A 16,691-nucleotide genomic window follows, 5' to 3' on the forward strand; every position below is an offset into this window, starting at 1 on the left:
CATAAAAAAATAAATAAGATAAAGGTATTGTGTCTGACTACAACTAAAAAATAAATATTCCAAAAAAAAAATTGTGACCCCAGGCTGAGCATATATAGTTCAGTGGTAGAGTACTTGCCAGCATGCACAAGGCCTGAGTTTAATCCCCAGAACTACATAAAGAAGGGACTCTTTTAGTGCTATTATAATTAATTCTGGGGCTGGGTAGCACGCTTGCCTGGCATGCGTGCAGCCCGGGTTCGATCCTCAGCATCACATACAAACAAAGATGTTGTGTCTGCCGAAAACTAAAAAAAAATAAATATTAAAAAAAATTAATTCTATTATAATTTTTCTCAAGTGAGTAACCACTGTTTTCTCCAGGACTATATGGAAAATAGCAAGGCTCTTTTTATGTCTAAATTTATAAATAAGGAAAATTTGTTCAAACACTCAGTAGTAAATTAATTCCCTAATGAATTTTTAAAATTCACTAACAGTAAAATTTATTTTTGACTATAGTTCTATGGTGGTTATGTGTCAAATGCATAGCCATATAATCACTACCACAATAAAATATACAAGAGTCCTATCACCCTAAAAATATCTCCCTATAGGCACCTTTGCAGTAAAACCTTCTCCCTGTCCCCAGTCCTGGTAACTACTGATCTATTCTCCACTAGATAATTTTCCCTTTTTGAATGTCATGTAAATAGAATTATATGGATGTGGTCTTTTGAGACTAGCTTCTTTCCCTCAACATAATGTCTCTGAGAATCATCATGTTATTTATTAGTCTAAGTAATGATAGTTCATTACCTTTCATACTGAGCTATACTCCATTGTAAAGATGTATCAGTTTATTCACACATTCATTAGTTGAATGGCATTTAGGTTTTTTAAAAACAGTCTTACTCTTCTTGCAAGTAAATGAAAATGCAAAATACATACTTTTTAAATGAGAGAGTACAAAGCTTAAAAAAAAAAAAAAAACCCTCAGCTCCAGTTTTTAGAATACAAAACTATATTTTGCCTGCTCCTCCCCTTTCTACTCACCCATGTTTGCTAGGAGGCAGATGGCAGCTTGTACATCTACTCCTGCATATACATCTGCTAGCGAACTTACCACTGGCAAACAAAGTGTATGCACTCTAATTCTGCGTTCACCTAGAGAAAATGAAGAATAACTGTCATTGTATAATACATTAAGTTAAGAAAGAAATAAGGCAAACAGGTCAAAATCTTATTCAAATACTGGTTTGGCTATATTAAATTACCAATAGGATTCTGAAATGTAAAAATGTGTTTTAAAGAAAATTAAAAGACTCTCCAAGTCTGTAGATCATGAACATTATACTACATGTTGCACAAAGCTGAACATTAGGCCTGATTTTATTTTAATGTCACTCATGCTAAATTATTCCCAATACAAGCTGGGTGTGGTGGCACATGCCTGTAATCCCAGTAATTTGGAAGGTTGAAGTAGAAGGAACTTAAGTTCAAGACCAGCCTCAGCAATCTAGCAAGACTCTGTCTCAAAATAAAAAATGAGAGGGGAAAAAAAAAGGGTTGGGGATGTCATTCAGTGATTAAGCACCCTTAGGTTCAATTCCTGATACCAAAAATAAATAGATAAATCAACAAATTATACAAATAAAATAAAATATCAGAAAATGCAGATTGTCAAATAACAAATAAAGGCCTTAATTACTACATAGTTCATTTTATGGGGCAAAACAATACAAAGGATGGCATAACTGGATTTAGCATGAGGTGCTTATGAGAAACATATAGGATCCTACAAGTTTTCCACAAACTAAAAAAAAAAGGTATTATCTGAAGATTCAAAAGGAGAGTTAAAAAAAGGAGAGAAAATAATAGAACATATACTGGATTAATGCAAATTCCACTACTTCACAGTTTGAATTCATCTCCCCCCAACCCCCCATCTACTGAAGAGAACATGAAAACATTTCAGATAACATTACCTTTGCTTGATGTATATAACAGGGCTGTTTGGAAGCACACTAAGGAAGTATCTGTCAAACTTTCTTCAATTGACAATTGCACTGCAAACCCAGCATCAGGATTGATATTGGCAAGGGATAACAAATCAGTGGAACGCACAAAGAAGTTTCCATGAAAAGTATGCATTGAAAGACCTAAGAAAGAAAAACCTGATATAAAAAGACGAAGTAATACCAGTATCTTCACCTCAAGCTAGTTTTGTTTTAAAGTTAAAGATGCCTCTGATTTTGAAGCAAAGGTTAACTAGGGAGTAAGGTTGGAGTGCTGACAGAGGCTCTAAAATACTAATTAAAAAATCCAATGCAGGTTATATAAAAGTGAGACTATATGTTTAACTTGTATTGATACTTAATCTTATTACTATGTTTCATGGGTGACCTGGAGACATAAACCTAATATATAAAACTAAATAATTCAGGATTACTGTACAACTCCTTTTAGATTTAAAATAAGGGATCATAGTCCTGTCAGTAAACAATCACATAAAATACCAATGAAACATAAATTATGTGTTAATAAAGGCAAGGATCCTTAAAGATTTCATTTAAGATCTTCCCTATTCCCCTAATTCTCCTCAAATCATTTGCAATATGGACTTTCTCTTAGGTTCTTCCTAAATAAACCAAAACATTATTTTTACCCACTTAGACAAATTATCTTAAAAAACTGCACAATGGCTACTCACAAATATATGTTGACTTAAAACAGTGTATAACCTAGTGGATCAAACACCAAGTTCTACAATGAATAATCATCATCACTGGTAGTCAATATATGAATGCTCACTCATTTTGATATATGTAATGTAAGGCAAAATTTGATATGCATACCTTTAGTACACCTTATTCTCATAACGGCTTCAAATCCAATTTTTCTTGTGAGATATCGTTTTAGGTCTTTTTGTAACTTTTCTGCCTGTGAAGGATTGTGAGTATGGTGGAAAGATGGATAATAATAGATGCACCCTGCAGAATACTTGGACATACAAGCTTTAGAGAGAAATACAGAAAGTATTTTCTTTAGAAGCAATAATATTCTACTTGTACAGTAGTACAGATGCTATATTATGAATATAAATAATAAGAAAGCTTAAGTTGTCAAAGTAAGAATAACACTTAAATCTGAGAAAACAAAAGTATTTATAAAATATACAATAAAGTTAAGCAGAATGGTAAGGGAATCATATAAACAAAATACTAATGGCATTTTATATTTGTATGGGGCTTTAAAGTTTACTGATAATCTTCATATTTATCTAAATCACATGCTTTCCCAAAAAATATTGAGAAAGCTTACTAAGAGTTTGGATTTAATAATATACTAAAGTGTTTAGGTAAATAGATAACCATTACAACATATTCTTACCTAGAGAAGCAAGATCAGAATACTGTGAACTTAAAAGGAACAAATCCACTGCAGTTTGCTGTCCTGAGCAATCCAAAGCAAGTTTCTTATAAAAATCAGTTGCAGGGCCAAGATGTTGTACCACCTGAGCCAACAGATCATAAGGTAAGAGTCAGAGGGTTTTAACTATGCACATGTTTGTATGCATCTATTATAATTAAGGAAGAGGACATCTGCTGCCTCACTACCAAACTAATGAGTTTTTAAAAACAAGGTCTAGACAGGTGGCACAGATTTCCTATAACAACAGCTAATATTTATAAAAAGTTCTGTAGATACAAATAGCTAACAAACATATATATAAAAAATGTTCAACATTATTAGCAATTAGGGAAATGCAAATCAAAACTACAATGAGATTTCATCTCACACCAGTCAGAATGGCAGTCGTCACGAACAAAAACAGTAATAAATTCTGCAGGTAATGTGGTGGGAAAAAAACATTTACACTGGTGGTGGGATTGTAAATTAGTACAACCACTATGGAAATCAGTATGGAGGTTCTTAAAAAACTAGGCAAGGAACCACCATATGACCCAGTTATATATACCACTTCTCAGTATTTAATCCCTGAAGAATTAAAATCATCATACTATAGTGATACATGAATACTCATGTTTATAGCACCGCAACTCTCAACAAGCAAACTATGGAACTAACGTAAGTATCCATCAGTGGATAAATGGATAAAGAAAATGTGATATGTATGGAGTTTTATTCAGTCATAAAAAGGAAAAGAAAGGTGGAAAGTCAGGGTGGGGAATCTCATGAAAATCTAGGGAGAGCAGTAGAAGATGGGGTCCAAGGGTGGGAGATGTAGAAGGAAGGAGGAAGTACTAGGGAGTGATACTGACCAAATTATATTGTTATACTGTGTGCATGCAGAATATATAACAACAAAGCTCAACATTATGTTCAACTATAATACACCATTAAAAATGTGGGGAGAAAAAAAAAAGGGACTTTCTGTGCCAGAGATTTTACATAAATTAAATATATATTATACATAACACAATTCTCAAAGGGTTTTAATGATTTACCTTTAACAGATGAGAAAACTAGGGCAAAAGCCAAATAACTTTATCAGGTTTATACAGTTATTGAGTGGTAAATGCTAGATTAAAAATTCAAGAAATCTGATGAGTAAATACTGTTAAATCAGTATTATGTGCTATTCTACAACAAAAAAGTGTAAAAGGAAGGTCTGATTACTTGGCACCCAGCCATTGAATAGTTAAATTAAGTACTTTCCCATTTACCAAGATGTATATATTTTTAAGAGTTTTAGGAACCTCAAATAATATTCATGAGAAAGGCCAGCTAAAAAATATAATATGTATTTATATATGATGCCCAATTATGCTTATTTGTTTGTACTAACAATGCTAATCTTGTTAGTGAGATTATTAGTTAATTATATATTCCTCTATTTTCCAGGTTTTATATAATAATAGGTATTATCTTTATAATTACAAATGTTTTAGGATAAGCATGCTAAATTATAGCAACTCAGATCTAGTAAGTTTTCCCTTGTATAACAGAAAAGAACACAGGAGTCAGGAAATCATGCCACATCTTTACCATTAGTTATTTAACCTCTGGCAGGACACTTTAATCTGTTTCCTCATTTGTAAAATGAAAAGATTAGACTAAATGATTTCTAAATATTTTTGGCTTGAAAACAAATAAGAAGAATGCACTGCAACACAAAATAATTTGAGTTCCACTCTCTTGCTAGCTTATTACCATTACAAATGAAAAATAGAATAAAGAACAAATAATTATAGTCTGTAATAGGTAGAAAACACAAGGGGATATAACAGAGAAACTAAACATAAAATACCTTTGTACTTGACCTTTGATTAGGATCTTCTCTGGACTGCAGAAGCCCTGCACCCAAGGAAGGTAACTGTGTCTGAAATACAGACACACGGCCACCTGTTGGAGACATTAATTTAAAGGCAGCCTGAAGCGCAGGACCAAGGGCACTGTGTGTTTCTCTTGTATTGGTGAACATATTTGGTAATGCATTCAATAAGTCTTTTATAAGCTGGGAAAACAAAGATTAAACGTTGAATTACTGAGAAGGCAAGGCAATGTTCTTCTTTAAAACATTCCAGAGTATGGTATGTGTCACTACATCTCCGGGGACTATAGAAGAGTCAATAGACGTGTCACATACCAATGCTTATTGTCTAATATTAATATATCAAGTAAACAAATATTAATATCTAGTAAACAGTGGAGATGACAAAAATAGTTTGATGTTTTAAGAAAATAAATCAATCTCACCTCTTTACTTTCATAGAGATTCACAAGTAGACTATCTGGAGTAGGTAGAAAAACATCTACAGGGAAAACATAAAACAATGCATTATTAAATACATATACTCTGTACATACTATACATACATATACACATGTAAAAACATATTTAGTAATATGTAAGAAACTTTAAAGTATTTCCAAGAAAACTTTTTTTTTGTACCAGGGATTGAACCCAGGGGCACTTAACCACTAAGACACATCCCAGCCTTTTTAAAATTTTTTGATTTGAGACAAGATCTTGCTAAGTTGCTTGAAGTCTGACTGAAATGCTGAGGCTGGCCTCAAACTTGTGATTCTCCTGCCTCAGCCTCCTGAGTGGCTGGGATTATAGATATGCACCACTGTACCCAGCTTCAAGAAAACATTTTAAAGCAAGTATCAAAATGGACTAAATTATCTCCATAGCATATGACAAGATGTACTGTTAAAGAAGCCTCCATTTCAAAGCCTGTAGTTAGAAACACTTTAATTTTGCTGACTGCTTACCATCAATATCAGATACAATCAACATTTGAGGCTGTGATAATCCTTCCTGTAAATTATAGAAATGAATAGTGCTGTCAAAGGTCATGAATCCTATTCTTGTCCGTGAATCTCCAGGAAGCCTAAAGATAAAATTATTGATAAATTGACAAATGCTCAGTAACATTTTATTTTTTAAAAAAATAAATAGTAAGCCATGTCTAAGGATAATTTTATAGGCAATAGAAAAATTATCTCAATCTAAACCCGTACATAAAATAGAAGAGGAAGAAGGAAATATTTTGTTTTCAGATGAAACCACTATATGATTAGAATTTATAATTCAGAAAACTGAACTACATTAGTATTCAAATAAAGGGTAAACCAAAACTAAAAATGAATTTATTTTTAAAATGTAAAGATTTCTTGCTAACTTTTCTTTGAAACATACTCTTTTAAGTGAAAACATAATTTTTCAGTTCACATATTACAACACTGGATCCTTTTTAAGCCTTTTAAGGGTGGAACGACAAAAGAACACTTTTCAAGAAAAGGTTGAGTGCAATGCAAATTAGATTTCAATGTGCTAAATTTTAAACAAAAAACACAGTTAAGAACATTCAAACATTTATCTATCATCAATTATTAAAAATTTTTCTATTAGAAATGTTTCAAAAGGCAATGCCATGGAATAAAAAAGTAAATTACCATTTCATCATCTGTCAAGCTTCCCTTATTAATACCATGATGGATGCCTCATTTTATAGATGCATATTTCAATAAGTACCACCAACTATGTTAACTGCAGTTATGTAATTTATTCTTTTAGCAATGCTTTAAAATACTTCTGAATATTATAAGATGCCAAACTAGAATGTGCTTCAAAGCAAGAAGAATTCTTATTACTAAAGATGATCAATCACGCTACTCAGTCTGCAAGGTAGGCTAAAAGAATTCCAGTGAACAGAAGGCACATATTTGGCTTATCAGTACTAGTCAAGATTTATGATGTTGCCAAACACCAATTTCCACTTCTTTGAGATTTCTCTGGTCACTTATATTTAGGGTCATTTATTATCAGTTACTCGGAGATTGCTGATCCACCCCCCAACTCAAAATATATGAAGTTTAGCAGGAGCTGCTGCAGCATCAAACTCTTCTTTCTCAAAGATGTTTGCAGAACCCTTTCTAAAACTATGTTACTATACTGTTGCTGTCCTATTACCTTTACTATTCTTTTCTAATTTTCTTAAGTCTTCTATTTTCCATTGTAATCAAATGCAAATATTTTTAAAACACTTTCTATCGTCAATATTATCCTTCTGGTTTTGTAATCTTTTAATTTATAAAGTCACTCATTTTTGTCAGTGGCTCTTTCTTTTCTGAGAACAATATAGTTAAGTGGATTACTAGAACAAGGAGATGGAAGACAGCTTGTTCCATTACTCCATGAACAATTCTGGTATTGTGGTACCTCCAGAAGCATTATATCCTTGAGAGGAATTAAAATTTGGTGTTTACTAGAATGGAATCACCATTTGGACCCAGTTATCCCACTCCTCAGCATATACCCAAAGGACTTAATATCAGCATACTACAGTGAAGCAGTCCCATCAATGTTTATAGCAGCTCATTTCACAATAGCTAATATGCCCTTCAACAAATGAATGGATTTAAAAAAAGTGGTGTATATACAGTAAATGAATGAAACTAGAGACCATCATGCTAGGTAAAATAAGCCAGTTGCAAAAAAACCAAAGGCCGAATGTTCTCCCTGATATGTGAATCTAACACACAATGGGGGAGGGGAGCAAAGAAGAGAAGTTCATTGGATTAGACAAAAGGGAATGAAAGGAAGGTTACAGGGTTGAGAATAGGAAAGACAGTAGAATGAATAGGACATAACTTTCTTATATTCATGTATGAATACATGACCAGTGTAACTCTACATCATGTACAACCACAAGAATGGGAAGTTAGCTGAGCGTGGTTCGGTGGCACACACCTGTAATCCCAGTGGCTCAGAGGCTGAGGCAGGAGGATCAAGAGTTCAAAGCCAGCCTCAGCAAAAGGGAGGCACTAAACAACTCAGTGAGACCCTGTCTCTAAATAAAATATAAAATAGGGCTGCGGATGTGGCTCAGTGGTCAAGTGCCCCTGAGTTCAATCCCGGGTACCTCCCACCTCAAAAAAAGAATGGCAAGTTATACTCCATGTATGTATGCCAAAACACATTCTACTATCACATATATCTAAAAAGAACAAACAAACAAACAAAAAAACAAACTTCTTGTTAAAAAAGATCAAACATTTTTATTCAGTGTGGTCTTTTGCTACTTGGTGTTAAAGCTATTTCTAACATAAGCCCTTGTGATTAAATAAGGTAAACATTTAAACCAATGATAAAAATATAATAAAAATATATAGTGTCTACTTGTAGCATTTGAAAGACTCCCAAGTTCAAATAAAGATGGGGGAGAACTTTTTGGAATTACCCATTGTACTCCTGACAAAGTATGTATAAAGATATACTGTAGTGGGCTGGAGTTGTAACTCAGTGGTGGAGCACTTGCCTCGCATGTGTGAGGCACTGGACTAGAGGCTCAGCATCACATAAATAGATAAAATAACTAAGTAAAGGTATTGTGTCCATCTACAACTAAAAATACTAAAAATAAAAAAAAACAAAAACCAACCAAACAACAACAACAACAAAACACTGTAGTAGTGTACCACTCTCATTAACAATCTTAAATCATTATCTCTTATGGATATTGGAATGAAAAAGAAATGTACAAACAACTTTGTTCCCAGAGAAATGTATACTTTTTAAAGCTAGTTGAGGAAGTCCTTCACAATTAACATTGGTAGACACACAGGAAGGAATTATGAGCCACACATAAACTACTTAGCCTGTACTCTGTTCCTATTTCCACAACATGGTTGTTTACTAATGTGCTAAAACGAAAAGGATTGTCCTGGTTTCCTAACATATTTAGCACAAAATCAGTTCCCTCCTCCCTTTTCTTCAACTCATTCTCACATTAGTGCAATAAAAAATAGCTTATGTGGGGCTGGGGCTATAGCTCAGTGGCACAGTACTTTCCTAGCATGTGTGAGGCCCTGGGTTCAATCCTCAGCACCACATACAAATAAACAAATAAAATAAAGGCATTCTGTCCATCTAAAAGTACAAAAAAAAAAAAAAAAAGTAAAATTCCATGCTCAGGCATAAATTATAGGTATATTTCTCTCATATAGATTATTATCTTTTAAATTTTTTTGTTTGTTTAGTTACAGTTGGATATAATACCTTTGTTTTTATTTACCTATTTTCATGTGGTGCTGAGGATCGAACCCAGGGCCTCACATGCCAGGCAAGCACTCGACTACTGAGCCACAACTCCACCCCCCCTCCTCATCTAGATTCTTTGAAAAATCTTTTAAATTTATTTTTAAATTTTAAATTGTGGATTGACCAAACCTAGTTAATTAACATAGGTATTCCCTCATAAAGATATCATTTTTGTGGTGAGAATGTCTCAGATTTGCTCTTAAGTGTTTTTCAAGAATATAATATATTGTTACAAATATGGACAGCATACTGTATGATAAATCTCTTGAATGTTCTCCTTCTAAGTGAAATTTTGTGTCTTTAGACCAAAATATCCCAACTCCACACCCCACTGACATCCTAGCCTCTGGTAACCACCATCCTACTCATATGAAATCAATTTTTAAATATTCCAAATATGAGTGAAATCATGTGGTATTTATCTTTCAGTGCCTGCCTTATATCACTTAACATAATGTTCTTTCAGTTCAGCCATGTTTGATAATAGTCTCATATAGATTCTTGATATTCTGGCCAAGTTAGGCTTTCTGTGTTGGAATTCTATGGAATTTGACCAGTGTTCAGGTCAGCTAAGTCAGAGGGAAAACTAGACAAGATCTAAATTCTTTACTAAGTATTAAAATTTTTATGATTGAGGTTACCAAGTCATTAAATCATCATAACTGAAGTAGAAGGACCCTTATTCTATGGTAAACAGGAAGTACTTTGTTTTTAGGAAAATACAAGGTTAACAAAAACAACACTTTAAATTAGTAATAAATACTTCACACTTACATATTATTTACAGACACGATATTATGAGCAAAAAAATATTCTTACTTGTCTAAGTTTTCTAATAGTGACTGGCACAAAATTGTCAAATACCCAGCTTCCACTGCATTATGAGATACATCTAAAACAAACAAGTAAACTGCAGGTTGAGGAGGACGAAGCTGAAAGAAAAAAAATAATGTAGTTTATTTAGTGGGTACAACCTATTCTTTTTTTTAATCACTATTACTGCTGAATATCTATTGAGTATATTATACCAAAAAACACCCAAATAGGATTGCTATTTATAAGCTCTTATGTGCTAATGAAAATGACATTCCTTCTTGCAAAGTTCCTTGTAGATTAAGCGTGATTAGAGAGTTGTAATGGTTAAATAGATGGTTTAAATGTATTCCAGATAAGGAATGTTGGCTAAAATATAACCTGAAGACCTGCTGTTAGTACTAACTACTAGGTCACCTGGTAGTGGCCAAATTCCATAGGTTAAATGCTAAATATAAAGGAAATCCTTGTGTATACATATTTATAAAGGCTTTCTCTTGTCATTGAGATATATACTGATGTATTTATGGGTGACATGATATCTGATATTATCATTTAACATGATAAACTCTAGGGAAAGTGAAGGGGTAGGCTGGATAAAAATGAAATATATTTGGCAAAAAGTTGACAAATGTAGCTCAGTCACGGGTAAACAATAGTTCATTATACTATTTTCTCTTTTTAGAGTACGCTTAAAAATAACTGGTGTGGAAAGTTATAAAATCATAAATAACGTCTTTTTTTTGAGGTGCTGAGGATTTGACCCCAAGGCCTCATGCATGCTAGGCAAATGCTCTACCACCAACTACACTACCAACTCATAAAGTCTTTAAAAAAAAAAACAAGTCAACCAAAGGTCATATGAATCATATGACAAAAATTAAAGATTTATTTCTTGCTTCACCACTTCAGTTAGATTAAAAACCTAAAATAGAGTTCAGAACATACTAAATTATAAAGGTAAAAAGCTGAAAGTAATCATAAGCAAGTTTACATGGAAATAGACACGAGAACTGTACCTAAGTCAGCACAGGCTAAATTAAAATAAAAGACTATAAAAATGACAAAAATAAAGATGGGCCAAGCACCAGGAATTTACTGCTTATCAAGTGTTCCTGTTCACCTTCCTCCATTAGCAGACAATGAATTTGAATTTCTGCAGGCAATTAAGATTAGAAGATAGTTATTATAGATATATTAAAAACAAGAATATATTACAAAGAAGAAGAGCAAGGACTTAGGTTAAAAAATAATTTTTATAAGTGAAAATGAAGAATAAGATATAGAGTCAACATAATTAAAAAACAGGTAGAGTTTTTCAATGGCATAATATATTCTTCTAGGAGATCAAATAACATTTAGGAAGAACTTGCTAATTTTTAAGTAAAAACTTTCACCATTATTTAAAAAAACACTATGCATTAAAAACTTGGACAAAAATTCACAAAACATGGGCTGGGGTTGAAGCTCAGTGGTAGAGCAATTGTCTAGCATGTGTGAGGCCCTGGATTCCGATCCTCAGTACCACATAAAAATAAATAAGTAAAATAAAGGTATTATGTCCATCTACAACTAAAAATATATATTTTTTTAAAATTTACCTAACAGAAATCAAATGACCAATATAATTGTGTCCCATGACTAATTTTAGCCTGGAACAGTTACCATGTAATCTGAAGAAGCAATGAATTCCACAGTTGAATTCTGAACTTCTGGTCGTTTATGAGGTTCTCCATAAGATCGAGTGAGGGGGTTATACATAAATTCTTCAGGAACTAAACAAGAAATAGGAATCCAGTATGAATTTAGTAACATGCCTAGATTTAAACATCTTTATCATCACTGTCTGAGGATGTTTGCCAACAATTCTGTGAACATTTAATGATAACAATAAATTCTGTAAGCTGGCTTTAATAAAAACAACCACCAAAACCATATTTTCTGAAATCATGTGAAGAAACCAGTACACAGATAACTGGTTTCTTAGACTTGTTTCTTATTTATTATATTCTATGACATAGAAAACATCAGAAATGCCAATTTGAAAGCAATTATCATAGGGAGACCTAACATATGAGCACAGGGGGCAACAGACGTGATGCATGTAAGTGTCCACACACACTGGTAAAGGTGCCCCAGCTCACATTCTTGCCATTAAAAGTAGCATGATAGTCTGGGGATGTGGCTCAAGCGGTAATGCACTTGCCTGGCACGCGCGGGGCGCTGGGTTCGATCCTCAGCACCACATAAAAATAAAATAAAGATGTTGTATCCACTGAAAACTGAAAATAAATATTAAAAAATTCTCTCTCTCTATTTAAAAAAAATAGCATCAAAGTTGTTTTTAAAGCAATGAGAGAATTGACTAAAATGTTGAGAATAATATTAAGAAACATTTTAAGAATCTCACCATCATTAACTCTATAGCACAAGTTGCATTTCCATCTACGTTGATCAATGAAGGACACAAAGGGGTTGATGTATGTTCGACAAGATCGGCACCTCACAATGGTATTTGATGTTATTACTGGTAATTGCTAGAAAAGAAAATAAAAATGTTGTAGCAACAAAAGCACCCTAGGGAGAAACAGAACACCCACTGCTCTGCTCACACATAGAATAGAAACCGAACTGTGTCTTTGTATGGTTTTATATTGAAGAGTATTATTACATTCAGTGATGAGCTGAGCAACATAAGCAACTGTCAAGTTTTCTCTCCTCTCATCACAAATCTTAATATGAAAACAAAGTCACACCAAATCTGATAAAATAACTAGCTGACAAGAAAACTTTGGCCAAGAAAATAATACAAGCTACAGTTCATCAGCTAGACTCAGGAAATAACAGTGAGAAAGAAACATATACCACGTAAGAAGGCCTTTGTCTGGCTGTTCCTGGTACTACTAGCTAGCAAGCAGTGCTTGGTGGACAGTGACAGCAGTCCTAATGAGAACTGAGGCCACAAGAATCCAAACACAATGTACATTAAATTAAAAAATACTATGCTTAGTTTGGGAAAGGAACTTTATATTCAATGTATAAATTAAGAAAATGGGAATAAATTAAGAGATCATAGCTTATTCTATATCTCTGAATTAACTTATTATTTCTTTTGTATTTTTCACTCAGAATTTTAAAAAATCTACACAAAATCATTATCTTTGTATTTAAGATTTTTTCACTTATACTGTTGTGTGCATATGTGTACATGCATACGAAAGAGAGAGGAGAGGGGTGAAGGGGGGAGAGAAAGACAGACCTGGGATTGAACCAAGGGGTACTCTACCACTGAGCTATATCCCCAGCCCTTTTATTTTTTATTTTGAGACTGGGTCTCTCACTATGCTGCTGTGGCTGGCCTTGACCTCGTGATCCTCCTGCCTCAGTCTCCCAAGTAGTCGGGATTATACAGTTGTGTACCAGCACGTTCAGCCCATATACGCTATTTTTATTACATAAGTAGCTACAGATCAGGTGTGAAAAAAAATCAGGAAATACAATTAACTGAAAGTGAGAAAATAAAAAAATGACCCATAATTCTATATACTAGAGAATATTACGTTAATATTTTAGTGTACGCACTTCTAGAAGATATCATATGTGGAATCTGTATTTAGAGAACTACTCTTATCTATGGATATAGCAAATTGACTGTCTTGGCTTAGAGATAAAGGTTGTAATCATAGGTGATTAAATAGTATTTACTGAATGAATAAATTCAAGGTATTTATCACATAGAATTATCTCACTTTTTATTCACTTTGATCCATTCTGTACATCCTAGAAGAAAAGTAAGGTCCACAAGGAAGATGAGTGACCTTTGTATCTCCAGCATCTAGTATTAGATAGGCAGATAATTAACCGAGAGAAAAAGAAATCTGTAGCAATAGGAGGGGTAGAAAATCATAGTAGTAAAAAAGTGTGAGGGAGAAATGCAATTTGTGAAGTAAAAATAAAATGTCTCTGGGCTAATATTTTTTCTGAGGTTTTAAAAATGTAGTTTAAATACAACACATATGCATGAAATACCTGAAGCACACGTAAAAATCTAGCCAGCTATGCATTAAACCAAATGGACTGCAGAAACTTAAACAACACATAAATTTTAACTCAACACAACCTGAAGTGTTCAGATTTTCCCATTATTTGCTTAATTTGGAACAATTATATAGTTCTCTTCTCTAACTGGAAATCACTTTAATAAAGAACTCATAAGATTTAATCTGCCTTTTACTTCCAAAATGACTAATCTTTCAAAACACACTTGGGACTTTCCATCAGTTATAGAAAACTTTACTATACAAAGAGGGAATCACTTCTTACACTGTATTCACAATAAAAACATCACATAGATTTGATTAATTACATGTATTTATAGTACTACATATAACGATTTGTTTCTTCATGTGGGTAAGGTCAATGATGTGATCAGGGCTTAGCTTAGGGTATGATACAAAGCAGTTGCTCAGAAAATGTTTGTTGACTTAAATTGGCAGAAATGATTATTTCGAACTCCAAATAAACAATGATGAAAACTCTTGAGAAAATACAAAATTTGAATACCTTGTACATAAGCACTTGTCATTACTCAAAATATTTTAAAATATGTCACTTTACCGTTAGGTCTCTGAAGGGATGTAACAACAATCCTAAGGGAAGCTTAGCTTTATTCAGTAAAGCCTGAGTCTGTGGAATATTTGTCAAAGTACACCGAAATGAACTGCAAAAAACAAACAACATGGAGGACATAAGCTGTTAGGAAAAAAATACGATGAAGTAGATGGGATAATTAAAAACATTTAAGGGCATAACTGAAAATCATTTGAGCATGTTATTATAACTAAAAGCAGTGTTCTGGAGATATAACTTGGTGATATAGCACTTGCCTAGCATATGTGAGGCACTGAGTTCAATTCCCAGTATAGCAAAAAACTAAAATGAAGCAGGGAGGTCCCGATTACTTTAAACAGGCATATATGTAATAGATGTCAAAAGACCTAAATTAAGGAGTCAACATTTTCATGATGGCAAAGCAAAACACATTCAGGAAAAAAAAAACAAAAAAACAAGAGCCTATTATATTAGCCAGTAGGACATGAACAAAAAGCTCCAGGAAACATGAATGAAAAGCCAGACTTCTTTTGTCTCTAACAATGCTGTTCCTGCTTCACTGTCCCCCTTTCACCTGACTAGACTGTCACTCTTACTACAGGACTCATCAAAGTTATCACTGTTTCTGAATACTCCTTTGCCTCTTCATTCCCCATATCAGAAGCAAAAACTTCTTTCTCTGCTCTGAGACAGGCTTAAGCTTCAGTGCTATCAATTAGTCTGACTTGCCTTGGTTGGCTGTGGACTTCCTCTACCTTCTGCTGTTTCCTTCACAGAATGATTGCTTATAAGTTAGTGAGTTATAAGTTAAAGTTAACAGAGAAAGAATCAATAAAGGAACAGCCAAAGAAGTAAGTAGCAGTGGAAACCAGAAAAGGTATTTAAGAAGAGCAGATAACATTGTGTAGAGAGATCTATCTACTCCAGGCTTAGCCCTGTTCTCCAAAAATGCCAAGCTTATTCCCACTTCAGGACTTCCTTTGCTGGTTGGACACCTTGGAACAATCTTCCCAGAAGTCCTGTGGCTTGCTGTCTCCATGCAGACCTATACTCAAATGTTATCTCTTTGTGAAAACCTAATTACAGACTTCTCAGCTAAGACAAGTACCCTCTAGCACTCACATAACCCTGTGTTTCACTAATGTAAGTTTTCTAATTCCATGAGGATCAAGAACTTTGCTTATTTACAACTCTATCCCAAATACATGGAAACAGTGACTTGTGCTTAATTAACTTGGTATTCAGTAAATATTTATTGAATTGATGATTTATCTTAATATGTAGGTTATTACAGGTTTGAAGATTTTTAATCCAAAAACATGAATTCTAAAATACTCCAAAATTTGAAACTTTGAATAAAGATGATGCTTAAAAAGTTGCAGATACTGAAGAATTTAATTTTTGGATTAGGGACGCTCGAGCAGTAAAGTCTGTGCAAATACTTGGGTCCACAAGTATTTGGATAAGATATACTTAACCTGTATTCCTGTTTTATAGTTGACAATACTGAGACTTTGAGAGGTTAAAAAAGTTGTTGTACTGTATTGTAGCTACCTACTTACTAGTGGAACCTCAGTAAGAACTTAAGTTTGTCCAACTTTAAAGCCCGTGCTACCAATTACTTGTTCTTATTTTGATAAGAAATATTAAAAACACACACACACACACACACACACACATAACCAAGCAGGAAACATATACACCACTCCCCT

At 33.5% G+C, this 16,691-nt stretch overlaps 1 protein-coding gene across 4 annotated transcripts in view; it reads right to left on the bottom strand.

The window, feature by feature from the left end:
- Positions 1-16,691, bottom strand: part of Sec24b (SEC24 homolog B, COPII coat complex component) — a 94,321-nt gene that overhangs the window by 14,748 nt on the left and 62,882 nt on the right. For all 4 annotated transcript variants that reach the window (XM_046459027.2, XM_046459029.2, XM_046459025.2 and 1 more), the window contains 11 exons: positions 14,986-15,088; positions 12,779-12,905; positions 12,034-12,143; positions 10,375-10,487; positions 6,225-6,343; positions 5,704-5,759; positions 5,255-5,461; positions 3,373-3,496; positions 2,838-2,996; positions 1,968-2,141; positions 1,036-1,146 (listed from right to left, as the gene is read on the bottom strand). In XM_046459027.2, the coding sequence (XP_046314983.1) occupies positions 1,036-1,146; positions 1,968-2,141; positions 2,838-2,996; positions 3,373-3,496; positions 5,255-5,461; positions 5,704-5,759; positions 6,225-6,343; positions 10,375-10,487; positions 12,034-12,143; positions 12,779-12,905; positions 14,986-15,088 (1,403 nt within the window). The remainder of the gene's footprint in view (positions 1-1,035; positions 1,147-1,967; positions 2,142-2,837; positions 2,997-3,372; positions 3,497-5,254; positions 5,462-5,703; positions 5,760-6,224; positions 6,344-10,374; positions 10,488-12,033; positions 12,144-12,778; positions 12,906-14,985; positions 15,089-16,691) is intronic.

This window comes from Marmota monax, unplaced genomic scaffold (assembly GCF_021218885.2).
Source record: "Marmota monax isolate L192 unplaced genomic scaffold, Marmota_monax_Labrador192_F-V1.1 WCK01_AAM20220418_F8-fsc00002, whole genome shotgun sequence".
Classification (NCBI taxonomy): Eukaryota; Metazoa; Chordata; class Mammalia; order Rodentia; family Sciuridae; genus Marmota; species Marmota monax.